Below are 13,403 nucleotides of genomic sequence, written 5' to 3'. Positions count from 1 at the left end.
TTGCAATTCTTGGAATTGTGTCATCACAATGACAGATCAGCTAATCCTATGAGTCTTAAGGCCCCCGCATATGGTGAGATTTGTGCTGAGCACCGAGAGTGAGTTTTGTGCGCAGCAGGAATCTCTCACCCCCGCACACGGTGAGGTTCATGCTGAGCACGGATCTTACGACGAGGGTGAACTGTAGGTCATGTAACTGATCAAAATGCCGGAACCAATCAAAATGCATCAAAATCGACCCTGCACATGGTGAGATTCATCCCCGCACACGGTGAGATTCGTGCCGAGCACGAATCTCACCGTGTGCGGAGGCCTTTATGCTATCCTAGTGTTTCTTTGATGAGTGTTCACTTGCACATATGCCTCACATATTGCGTCGTTACCAGGGAGCTGTGATATCGCCGAGTGATGAGGATTCCCACACATTTACAGTAAATACGGTCGGAGGCGACGCATTCAGACTGAGAGGTATGTACCACGTGGGGTCGTGTAGCGTGTTCGAGGATTCTTCCTATCCTAGAAGTGACCCAATCTTGCTTTCTTAGTTGTTTGAGGCTGAATGATGAATAACAGAACAACTGATATGCTTGCACGAATGATTGCCTCGATATGGATATCAAATTAATCGGGCTGCTTAATATTTTTTTTCATCAAAGAAAGTTCAATAAGTAATTTGAATAAACTGTATTAACACCACCTGCTCCAGTTGTCACAGTTGCACTGTGTTTATAACATGACCGATGTTCTTTCCTTTCAAATTTTGCTTGACTATCGGATATTTTGGGTTTACGCTACATTTTCCGAGAACGTGAATCTTGCATTGGGCAAGCGATTACCATGTAATGAAATGCCCGGATCGGCTTTCAGCTTATGATGCGAAAGAGAGACAGCACTGGGTGTCGCGATTACGAGCTGTTACTGAGATCCACACAGATAATCTTGCTGCTGTGAGTAACCATTTTTGGATTCATTTCAATTCATCACATCAGCCACACACGTCATCTGTCAAGTAGGACAAATAGTGCTATACTAGATTCAACATAAGCGATTTCCCTTGCCAGTAGATGCGTTGTATGTCCAGGCCCGTAGCCAGGGGGGGTCGGGGGTTCGAACGAACCCCCCCCCCCCGAGCCTCCCCTCCCCCCAAGCAAAAAAAATAATTTGTTGAAAATTTGCAAGAATTTCACCTCAGGTCGCTCCATTTTAGTGTTAATAATTGCAAAATCTCCATCGTGCGGGGAGGTGAACAGTGAACACCCCCTCCCACACCCTCCCCCCGCTCGTGTCGCTTGGCTCCCTCGCTGGACGCTTCGCGCCCGAGCAGGGCGGGTACAGGGGGGGTCCAGGGAGTCCAGGACCCCCCTTGCTCGCGCAGAAAACGCATCTAAAGGGGTGTAATTTAAAAAATTTCTAAAAAAAATTCCCCAGACCCCCCTTCGCGTGGCTCTAACTTTGGGTTACGGTTCAGACCCCCCCCCCCCCTGGTACAAATCCTGTACACGCCCCTGCCAAGCAAATTGCTAACATTGAAAAACGAACCCCCCCCAACATAAAGCTGGCTACGGGCCTGGTATGTCTACTTTGTATTTTGTTTACAGTGTGTTCACTGTAATTGTATTCATTGCATTGATTGTCTAGAATCAATTAGTGTTCATAATTATTACCATATTGCGCCATTATTATGTCCATACGAATTAAGCTACGAATTAGGCTTACGAATTGCTATATTTTATTTCTAAACAAGACAAATTCCTAGATAAAGTGCGAATGTTTACAAAACGCGCATCCGTATTCACGCTGCTTTTCCGGCTCTGTCGTCGATCGACAACGCCACTCTAAACTTTGTGAGGGCGTAAAAAAAACGTGCTGGGTCACATCGTCGCCAGACTGAAAGAAATCGCGTCCCGACGATCGCGGCAGTTGCAGAGCTAGGTGGTGCCGCTGTGTTGCAGAGCAATCCTCCGCTGCAGCGCGTGCAGTCGTCATCGAGCCTGCAGCGGTCGCCGCGCGTGGGCCGCAGCCGGCCGGCCCTGCTCAGCGACTCGCCGCGCTCGCAGCCGGACGAGCAGGGAGGCGGCGGCGGCGGCGGTGCGGGCGGGGAGTCGATGCACGCCGTCAGGGACGTGCTGACGCAGACGGAGCAGCAGAAGAACGCCGTCGTCAACGCGATAGAGGTACGTGTGGTGGATGTGTGTGCGTGTGCGTGTGTGCGTGCGCGTGTCTGTGTGTGTGCGTGCGTGCGTGCGTGTGTGTGCGTGGTAAGTGTGCATGCGTGTTTGTGTATGTGTATGTGCATACATACGTATGTGCATGTGTGCGTGCATGCGTGCATATGTGTGCTGCAGGAAAGGTCTCTCATGATCATAGCAGAGCCACAAGTCGATGTTTTGGTAAAATCTTCTAGCAGTCAAAGCAGAAGAGCTTTAATAGGACAGTGTAGTTATCAGAAACACATATTATAGCACATAACACTGAAAAACATGTAATCTTCACATGCAAAAATAACTTTGATTCATTAATTTCTCCATGGTAATGTGGTAGGATGCATGTGTGCAATGTTAAATCTTCAAGACACGTTATAATATTATAATGTACTAGCGGGATACCCGGCGTTGCCCGGGGAAATCAGTGGCATTACTCAGTTGGTGACCGCTTGGTTGAAAGGAAAATACACCAAAAAATCTAACTATCTATCTATCCATGCATCCATCCATCCCATTCCATCCCATCCCATCCCATCCCACCGCATCCCATCCCATCCCATCCCATATCCCATCCCATCCCATCTCATCCCATGTCATCCCATGCCATGCCATGCCATCCCATCACGCCGCATCCCATCGCACCGCATCCCATTGCACCGCATCCCATCGCACCTCATCCCATCCCATCCCATCCCATCTCATGCCATCCTATCCCATCCGATGCCATTGCATGCCATCGCATCCCATCCCAAACAGTAAAAAATAATAAGAAATCAAAAGATAAAAGACATTAAATATAAAAAATAAAAATACATACTAAAGAGGTAGGTAAAGGGAAAAAAAGGGAAAAAGTGGAAAATAAGTTCCCCAGCTGGGACTCGAACTCGGAATCCCGGTGTAGGAGACGGATGTTCTAGCGATTAGGCCACTGCGCCGTTAAGGGTATACCCATGGATTCACACGTACGTGATGTGAATCTGTACGCACCGCCATCTATTGATGAATAGAATTTTTATGAATTTTTAACTTTTTAACTTTTTTAAATTTTTGTTTCAGCCAGAACCACTTCCCAGACGTGCTGATTCTGAAAATGTCTTTAGTTTTCCTCTAGGCTGCGGAGTTCTCTAGTTATGCGAGTACGAACTAATTCGGCTGAACAACTTTATATATATAGAGAAGTATAATGTTTGAAAATATATTAATGAGAAATTTTAAGTGGGGGTTAATGGGAAGCTCAGTGGAACATAATAAAGAACTAATCCCTGTAATATATTATTTCTGATACCTTGACGAATTTCATCAAATATCTTCTACAGGTGCTGCCTGGATCAGGACTGGTTACTTGTGTAGATGAGGTGAGTTCTGAAAGTTGACCTATCCTCCTGGTTGACAGGAGGCTCTAGCCAGTCGGTGTTGATATAAAACATTCTAAACGAAAATACTTGACAACGAAGTGCCACAAAGTCATCAGTTTGTCCTGCACGACTGCAAAACACCACGTATAAACCGTTCTAGCTTAACCCACCTAGCAATGAGATCTAGGCGGGTGTGGGTATCTTGGTCGGATGGTTAGGTCAGTTGCATTTATTATCTGCAGCAACATTGGCCACAATGTGACAACACTATCATTGCATCTTTCAAAAACTGCAAAAGTTATGCCATGATTAGCTTGAACATTATTTGCGGCTCGGTCTGTGCTGTCTCCAAAATAGGTTAATTACCTTTGTATACATTTCGAGACAGGTACCAGTCTATAAATATTTGCATCACATAACTACGTACACTTGTTTTGTGGGAGCATTTGAAAACACCATTATCGCGAATCTCGAGATCAGGAGTGTACGTTTTTAATATAATAACCTATAACGGCAGAAACTCGTAATAATTTTTATGCTGAAGCAATCAGTAACATATGTACACTGACGGGTGAGTCTAAATTTGTCTAAATTGATTCATTTTTGTGATTTAATCGAGAAATGATCGTGAAAGATTCAAGAATGAATCGAGGATTGCGGCTTGATTTGTGCAGGATCTGCTGGTGCTGAAGGCGAGCAGTGAGGCGGCCGTGGTGGCCCTGCAGCAATGTATGTCCATCCTACAGCGACACAGCAACACTCACAAGAACCTGCCTTCTGGCGCCGCTGTCGAGTGGCTGCAGCCGGCGTGAGTTGCTAATTACATATTAATTACGAATTAATTAACTAATTATGACCTTATTACCTAAATATTAACTTGTGAATTTATCAACCTATTAATTACTAATTAATTGCTACTGAGTCACTCGTTTGTTACTCCCTATTATTCCTACGTTTCTTCAAACTGTTACGCGGTGGGCATTGTCGTTGTTTTTCCTCTTTGTTTGTTTCTTATACCATGAAATTTGTCATATATTATTGGTTTGTGTGTATGAGATGTAGCATGCATGCTCTGTTTATCACCAGCGTGAATAAAGCCCATATATTATTTATTTGTTATTATAATGATAATGTTAAAACAGGAGATGTTGTATTGAATGTTAAACGAAGATATGTTTAAACAATAGCCCTGTGGTTGGACTACTGAGTGTGGTTCTATTGTATTAGCTTCAAGATTCCCTTTTCCATTTATTAAATTATAATTTACTCATTGTGAAATGTTTTTTTTAATGCAGTATCTAATGTTGTCTGATGTACAAGGCATCGTAATTATTTGAAGGTTGCATGAACGTTTTTTTCTTGTGCAGGTCACCAGGATGCAACATTGGGGGAAGAATTGTACCAATTACTCACAAGTGGACTTTACCTACAGCTGACATGTACACAGAAGGTCAGATAAAAACTATAGCTGCAGAATACGATGCTAAACTGCACAGAAACGTGAAATATGATGTCATCTTATGACTGCTCCATGATTAAGATTACCACTAGATAATTATTTCTCTTCTGAGATTGCATATAGCTCTAGTAGAGTATCGTAATTCACTAGATTACATATTGCAACAACAATAATTTCAAGGTGGCCGCCGCTCATGGTCTGCACGACCAGTAGTTGAATCTTATGTTACGGTGGGGGAACATTTTCTGAAACTGCTACTGTAGCTTGGTTTACATGTACTCTGTAATTCAGTCGGGTTCAATCATCGTAAGTACAAACTTCACTATTCCCTCTATGTCAGGGGCCCCGCTTCCCAAAACATGCATACTATCGGTTATCATTTAAGTCTGGGAAGTCATAACTTTTGCACAACACTTCATGTGCAAAAGTTATGATGTCTGCATACTTGTTTGTACGTGCTGCATCTTCACTGCTTGTGATGTTCTCGATAACAGGGAACCCCCAGGGCAGGCTCGCGTAACCCACTGACCCATACTTGCGGTTATCATACGGAATACTAATGGTTATCATTTAAGCATGGGAAGTCATAACTTTTGCACAACACTTTATGTGAAAAAATAATGACGTCTGCATACTGCTGAGATCTTCACTGTTTGTGACGTCTCTGGCAACAGGGAAACCCTTCACAACACTTCATGTGCAAAAGTTATAGTGTCCGCATACTTCTGAGATCTTTGCTCTCAGCTTCAATTTCTCATTGCTAATGCGGTTTTCTGACAACAGGGAACGCCTCAGGGCAACGTAGGCAGGCCAGCATACCCCCTAACCCGAATTAAAGCGAGGATTTCACACGTTTTTATCAACTGTTTTCATATTTTCTCATCCGTTTTGATACTGGTACTCTTTGCATAACACCACTGTATATAGTAAGGCTAACATGGCATAGAACACTCGCTCAACACTGCATTTCAAATTGGATTGTTTACATATGTCAACAAACCTAGCACAAGATTTTTGCTCTCGCGAGACAGGAGCCCTGTCTCTACTCTACACTAAGTTAATTACCTTCGTATACATTTCGAGATAGGTATAAATCTATAAATATTTGCGTCACGTCACTACGCACACTTTTTTGTGGGACCGTTTGATCATTTAATTATCGTGAATCTGAAGATAGCAGGTGCACGTTTGCTGTTCATTTACTGTTTTATAGCCTATAATAGCAGGAACTCATAATAATGTTCATGCTGAAGTAATCAATAATATGTGTGCTGACAGGCGAGTCGAAATTTTTCTAGGTTTATTTATTTTTCGATTTCTTCGAGAAACGATCATATTAAAGTCTATGGGAACACCCAACAAATGCATAATATGTTAAACCTAGTGATGTGTAGGCAGTAGCTGTTATTTTCCAACTATATGCATTAGTAAAAAAAAAAATTGAAACACTAACTGTATTTTTAACGCGATTTTATAAAGGAGCTACGTGAAAAATGCGTCTCGCGCGATGTCACACGGACGACGTAGATTCGGTAACTCATTTCATTGCAAAAGCCGGCGGGTGTTTTTACTTTTTTGCGCGCAGCCGACGTCGACCCCGCCGACGCGGAACCGGACGCGGAGGCGTGCTTGGGTCACGACCTTGGAGCCGTCGACGACCACAAGAGCGTCATCCTGCACCTGCTATCGCAGCTGAAGCTCGGCATGGACCTGACGCGCGTCGTGCTGCCGACGTTTATCCTGGAGCAGCGCTCCCTCCTCGAGATGTTCGCCGACTTTATGGGACATCCGGCGCTGTTCCTGCGGTTCGTCATCATCGTTGTTCGCTCGTCGCGATTCGCGATTCGTTGAGCGGAAATTGTCACAGTTTTTCTCACATGGATCGACGATTTAATTAAATGTTACGATTATTGTCGAGTGATAATCGAGTTTATCGATTGAAATTGATTGTTTTTATCTCATCTGACGTAGTCAGGTGCAGCTTGTAGAATCGCAATGATTGTCCGGCCGTCCGTGCGTCCGTCCAGTTGGGCACAAATCTTAACCGCTCGACGTACGGTCACGATATTTGGGACGTGGGGGGTAATCCGAAAACGAGTTGGGATGTCGAAGCTGGGGGGTCAAAGGTCAAAGGTCAATGGGGCAGAGGGCAGATTTTAGACATTTTCTGAGGACATGGTCTGACGGAGCGATTGAAAAACTTTTTTGTTTCAGCGGTTACCTACCATTTTTATGGCTTTATTGAAAGGATCGTGAAATGTACTTTCCGCTGACATGCGAAGAGTAAGTGTCGGATAACCTTTTGACCCTCAAGAGGAGGGTTAAGCATTGATTTGTTGACTGTTAACAAAGGACTGAACTGCTTTTGCTATTATTAGAGCCCATACCTGTGTGAATGTGAGGCTACAGTTGCACAGTTTAATTGCAAAGGCAAATGTTTGTTGAACAAGGTTTACGCTCCTTAAATCATATTATTTTCTAAAGCAATCTGTCTATAGCACCCTGAAGGCTGAATCAGTGAATGCTCGTGTGGGTAGGCAAAAACACGGGGCAGCCCATGGTTCTAATCATAATTGTTGCCTGCCAACCTGCAATGCACATGTGTCTGCAATGCATAGAGATTAGGTGGGTGCGAAAGTGTAGCTGATATATTTGTTCCAATTGGCTACGAAAGTCAAACAAGAATAAAGAAGACTTATGTATAAGATGTCTTGCTATGCACAAATGAATTTATCAGCAGAACACTAGACACGAGATGAGCCCTGTCGGCACTTGTTTTTTGTTAGAATTTTTAGTATCACAGGCGCCTAACAAAGGTGTCACTACGCACGACTGAAATGTTACGCTTATAACCGTAGCAACAGACCTCAGATGAGTTCAGACGCTCTGCGGCTCTTGTTTCTGTTTTCTAACTTCCCAGTCGGGGACGAGAAATTGGGGTTTGTGGGAGGCAGGTCTACAAATAAATACGAATACGATAGAATATTCACCTGTTTATATAGGACACTTACGACATTTCCCATTAGTGAATCCCCCTTAGATGCAGGTCTCCCTACCAGTGGGAGCATTATGCCATTGAATCTCGTCTAACATTAAGCTCATTGTGTATTGAACTGCAGGATCGCTAGTGGTGCAACACCAGAAGATAGGATGATGGCATTAGTAGAATGGTATTTGACTGCTATCCATGCTGGGCGACAGGTGATAAACTATCATTGTCAATTTATATATATATATATATATATATCAAGAGTACATAATACAGAAGAGTGTAGTGGAACTAGAGTATGACACTGTTTTAATTAACAGTGTTTTGCGTAGTTTTCAACTTGAATTTATTCTATCAATATGTGAATAAATATATTCAAACTTTACCTTGTTTTATTCTCCCTTAATCATATGACACCACCAGTTTGCATACACTACAGTGTCATACTCTTCTCTATTATGTACTCTTGATATTAGGCCTTATATATATATATATATAATATATATATATATATATATTACATATATTTCATATAGCCTTAGGTAATAATACATAGTAGCATGTTTGTTGTTTCTACTTTGCTTATCAGTCTAATCTAATTTATCTATGTCTAAATTTAAGGGGATGATTGTATTACCCATATATATATATGTAATATATATATATATATGACTCATATAGCTTAGGTAAGGGGAATCCACTCATCGCCCGCTCTAGATATAGGTTAGATTAATGACTGATGCGCAAAATAGAAACAACAAAGCTTGTTTTATTGAATGAAACATAGCAACAACCAAAAATTACAGGCACGTGCTGTGAGCAATGCAGTAAACTCTTGTCTATTGTCGTAGGGTTCAATTGCAAAGAAACCCTATAACCCGATAAATTGGAGAAAACATTCCACTCGTCATCATGGAACGTGCCCGAAGACGCGAGGAGAAAAATGACAGCTCTTCACAAGCACAGGGATGCGTACAGACTCATATACATGCCCCCAGAGCAGGCTGCTCCCACCATACCTCCTTGGGCTATGACATCTACGCCTACAATTGCAATGCGACAAGTGTCTCGTTAGACCTCCCATACCGCCCATTGTCTCAACCCCCTAACTCCTTGGTGTAGCTACCATACCACCTACCACCACTGTGCTAACTCCAGCCCTTTAGCTGTGGCCTATCCTAACCACCTACCACTATCCAATTCAGTGCTTCTGTATAGCTACCTCCCGCTACCCACCACTGTCCCATCTCCAACCCCTTTGGTGTGGTTACCCTACTCACTACCCACCACCATCCCAACCCCAACTGCCTAGGTGCGGCTGCTCTATAACTTACTTCCATCCAACCCGTCTGCCTCGTGGCTATACCGTACCACCTACCCACCACCGTCCCAACCCCTCTGCTGTGGCTATACCGTACCACCTACCCACCACCGTCCCAACTCCTGACCCTCTGGTGTGGTTACCTTCCCACCTACCCACCACAGGAATTGCTATGCGAAGATTGTCTTGGCTGAGATTGCTGTTCCGACAATTAGTGTTAAATTCATCACTCGCAGTATTATTTTATGATGATTATATTGTCATTTAATTTGCAATTCTGCACGACTGCCATCTCAACGGGCAATTCTAGAAAGCCGGACGTTTTTGTGCAATGTCTTGTATAGGCTATGTTTGCTCAGAGCAGCTCATATCTTTCCTGCAATCGCCATAACTACCCTACTTAACTGGCGTTTTACACCAAAGTTCTATCCCACAAAGGCCAGTGTCCTTTTACCATATTGGTCTTCTTTGTATATCTGTATGTACAGCCTGTCCAGCATATGATGTGTAGTTTCTCTGTAACTGAATTTAACATTAAATGAACCACAAAATTGAATTCACATACACATTTTTGTGCAACTGTCAATCAGTTATTGATTTAATCTGTTTTCAGTGTCGGCATTTTACATAGAGTGTCCTGCAAGAAATATGTGCATGAATGCACATGTGTGGACGAAATCCAAGTTCATGGGAATGTCCATCGGAGTGGCCATGGTTGGCGAGGGTGTGCTATAGATTTCGTTTGTTAGCTAGTTATCTTTGCATCTTTGTCTCTGTCATTGGTAAGATGTTCCCATAAAGGTGTAGCAAAAATATTTCAGGTGCTTACTAATAAATATTTGTGTAACATGGGGGTGTCATATTTCGGTACATCACTTACACGCTGTCATTCTTTTCTGTCGACTTCTTGCCAGCTATTGGTTTGCTTTGTGTTCCAGTGAGCCTGACGTTGTTGGAACATGATGAGGAGTACATTTTCCAGCTGCCGAGCGCATTTGCGCGGTCGATACTGACAGTGCCGTGGGTCGAGCTGGGTGGCAAAGTAAATTTCAGCTGTGCCTCTACCAAGTATGCGGCAACTGCTACGTTCCACACTAAGGTACGTGTGTAGATAGAAAGATATAGGGATGTGTTTAGATACTTATAATAGAGCTTTATACATGTGCTAAAAGATCAATTACTCAATGCAAGACTGTGAGAAGAAAGTCGACTGGAAACAAGTTGGAGGGGATTAAACCTGGCACGAGAGAATAGCCTGGGAGAATTGGCACGAGAGTGTGAGTTAAGGTCATCTTTGCTTTTCAGCCATTTTATGGGGGAAAGCTGCATCGGGTGACGGCAGACGTGAAAGATCCGATGGGCAGGAACGTCTGTCACATTAGCGGCGACTGGAGTGGTGGGCTGGACTTCACTTATGCAGACGTACGTGGGCATGCTGACAGATGTTTGCACACTCAACCGATTGTATTAAATATTGATTTTATTAGATAAACATTTCAGTTGCAATAAACCCATGCATTCTATTAACGTCATTGCATGCTTTCCGTCACTGACTGTATTTAACTATTGGTTGTATTTCATAAACATTCTTGTTACAGTAAACCCACAGTCTACAAACGCCACTGTGAGCTTTCCCTAAATGAGCGTAATAAATAATAGTTTTAGTATACAACCATTTCAATTACAGGACCCTCACAGTCCATAGACATCAATCTCAGACTCTGTTTGTCTTAACCAATCGTAGTAAAGTTAGTGAAAAATTTGAGTTACAGTAAATCTGAACCTTGATATTAAATAGACAGTGTCATTTCGTAGCTAACCGGCTGCATGACATCGCGAGAATTGTTGCAAATATTGCAACTTCTTTCTTGCAGGGAACGAGTAAGAACGTTAACGTTGCGGAGATGGCTGTCGTTGCGAAACGCGTGCGCCCGCTAATGAAGCAGCATGAAGGCGAGTCGCGGAGGTTGTGGCAGCACGTCAGTGAGAGCCTGAAGAACGGAAACATGAATCTGGCCAGCGAGCACAAACACTACGTAATTCCGCGCCCTTTGTTGTCTGACCACTTACTTTGTGAAGTTGCATGCGAGTAATGCTGTGGATTTAAACTAGGACCATCGCTACCAAAGGGGGAGGGGCAGTTGCCCCCAAGAGAAATGTAGATACATTACATGAACACAGACACACCTTTCCAAAGCCTTCCCAGAACACACACCACACGTCGTTTGCCCCCCCCCCAAGTAAAATGGGTTAGCTACGTTCTTGGTTTAAACATGGGCACTCATGTAACTTGCTGTTAATAACATTTCACCAGAGGTTGGTAGGTTATTGTAGTGATGGCAGTTAATCATTGAACGTATAAACACACTTACCAACAATTTTACAAGAATAGCTTGATCACGCGTTTTGTAAGACTTTTCCTCCAATTTTGCAGTTGGAAGAAATGCAACGAGCAGACGAGAAAGATAGGGCTGCTAAAAACGTCCCTTTCCCAATAAAGGTATTGTTATAACCTATATAATGATGTCTCTCTCCCCAACCTCCCTACTACCCTTCCTTGCTTCCTCTCACCCCTCTCTCTCTCTCTCTCTCTCTCTCTCTCTCTCTCTCTCTCTCTCTCTCTCTCTTTGAATCTTTCTTTTCTCTCTCTCTCTCTCTCTCTCTCTCTCTCTCTCTCTCTCTCTCTCTTTTCTATTGGGTAAATACAATCATCCCCTTAAATTTAGACAAGAATAGATTAGATTAGACCTGACTAAGCAAAGTAGAAAGCAACAAACCATGCTTACTATGTATTATTACCTAAGGCTATATGAAATATATGTAATATATATATATATATATATTATATATATATATATATAAGGCCTAATATCAAGAGTACATAATAGAGAAGAGTATGACACTGTAGTGTATGCAAACTGTGGTGTCATATGAATTAAGGAGGAGAATAAAAAGCAAGGTAAAGTTTGAATATATTTATTCAGGCATATTGATAGATAAATTCAAGTTGAAAAACTAGCGCAAAACACTGTTAATTAAATACAGTGTCATACTCTAGTTCCACTACACTCTTCTGTTTATTATGTAGCTCTTGATATATATATATATATATATATAAATTGGACAAGTGATAGTTTATGCCACTGCTTGCGCGCCAGGCATGGATTTAGGCAGTCCGAAATAACATGTCTACTAATGGCCATCATGCCTAGTCTTCTGGTGTTGCACCACTAGCGATCCTGCAGTTGCCAATAGCACAAATAGCTTAAAACTTGTTAGACGAGATTCAATGGCATAATGTCTCGCCACATGGTAGAGGAGACGCTGGCTCTAAGGGGGATTCACTAATGGGAAAATGTCGTAAGTGTCGTATATAAACGAGGTGAATATTCTATCGTATTCCTGTATTCTATTTGTAAGACCTGCCTCCCAACAAACGCCCATTTCTCGTCCGTGCGCGCGACTGGAAGTTAGAATAACAGAAACAAGAGGCGCAGAGCGTGCTGAACTCATCTGAGGTCTGTTGCTCGGTTATAAGCGTAAACATTTGCAGTCGGTGCGTAGTGCACACCTTTTGGTTAGGCGCCTGTGATACTAAAAATTCTAAACAAAAACAAGTGCCGACAGGTGGCTCATCTCGTGTCTAGTGTTCTGCTGATAAATTCATTGTGTGGCTAGCACAGACATCTTATACATAAGTCTCTTAATTCTTGTTTGACTTTGCGTAGCCAATTTTGGAAGCAAATATTATCAGCTTACACTTTGCAGGCCCACCTAATCTCTAATGCATTGCAGACAGCATGTGCAATTGCAGGTTGGCAGGCAACAATATGATTAGAAACCATGGGCTGGCCCCCGTGGTTTTGGCCTACCCACAGCGAGCATTCACTGATTCAGCCTTCAAGGGTGGTATAAGACACGATTGGCTTTAGAAAATAATATGATTTAAGGGAGCGTAAAAACCTTGGTTCAACAAACAGTTTGCCTTTGCAATTAAAACTGTGGCAACTGTAGCCTCAGCATTCACAACAGGTATGGGCTTTAATAATAGAAAAGCAGTTCAGTCGCTTTGTTA

General features: G+C 42.8%; 1 protein-coding gene across 1 annotated transcript in view; it reads left to right on the top strand.

Annotated features, from left to right (window-relative positions):
- Positions 1-149: 149 nt before the first annotated feature.
- The window catches only part of LOC106815131 (oxysterol-binding protein-related protein 11-like), an 18,785-nt gene continuing 5,531 nt past the window's right edge, over positions 150-13,403 (top strand). The window contains exons 1-14 of the mRNA XM_014819559.1: positions 150-176; positions 387-468; positions 868-947; positions 1,953-2,174; positions 3,521-3,559; positions 4,234-4,367; positions 4,927-5,009; positions 6,604-6,823; positions 8,138-8,235; positions 9,942-10,052; positions 10,267-10,427; positions 10,634-10,750; positions 11,203-11,364; positions 11,763-11,828. Coding sequence (XP_014675045.1) covers positions 150-176; positions 387-468; positions 868-947; positions 1,953-2,174; positions 3,521-3,559; positions 4,234-4,367; positions 4,927-5,009; positions 6,604-6,823; positions 8,138-8,235; positions 9,942-10,052; positions 10,267-10,427; positions 10,634-10,750; positions 11,203-11,364; positions 11,763-11,828 — 1,602 coding nt within the window. The remainder of the gene's footprint in view (positions 177-386; positions 469-867; positions 948-1,952; positions 2,175-3,520; positions 3,560-4,233; positions 4,368-4,926; positions 5,010-6,603; positions 6,824-8,137; positions 8,236-9,941; positions 10,053-10,266; positions 10,428-10,633; positions 10,751-11,202; positions 11,365-11,762; positions 11,829-13,403) is intronic.

Source organism: Priapulus caudatus, unplaced genomic scaffold, assembly GCF_000485595.1.
Source record: "Priapulus caudatus unplaced genomic scaffold, Priapulus_caudatus-5.0.1 Scaffold1048, whole genome shotgun sequence".
NCBI lineage: Eukaryota > Metazoa > Priapulida > Priapulimorpha > Priapulimorphida > Priapulidae > Priapulus > Priapulus caudatus.
The sequence above is the reverse complement of the archived record's forward strand: the minus strand, read 5'-3'. Positions and strand labels throughout refer to the sequence as shown.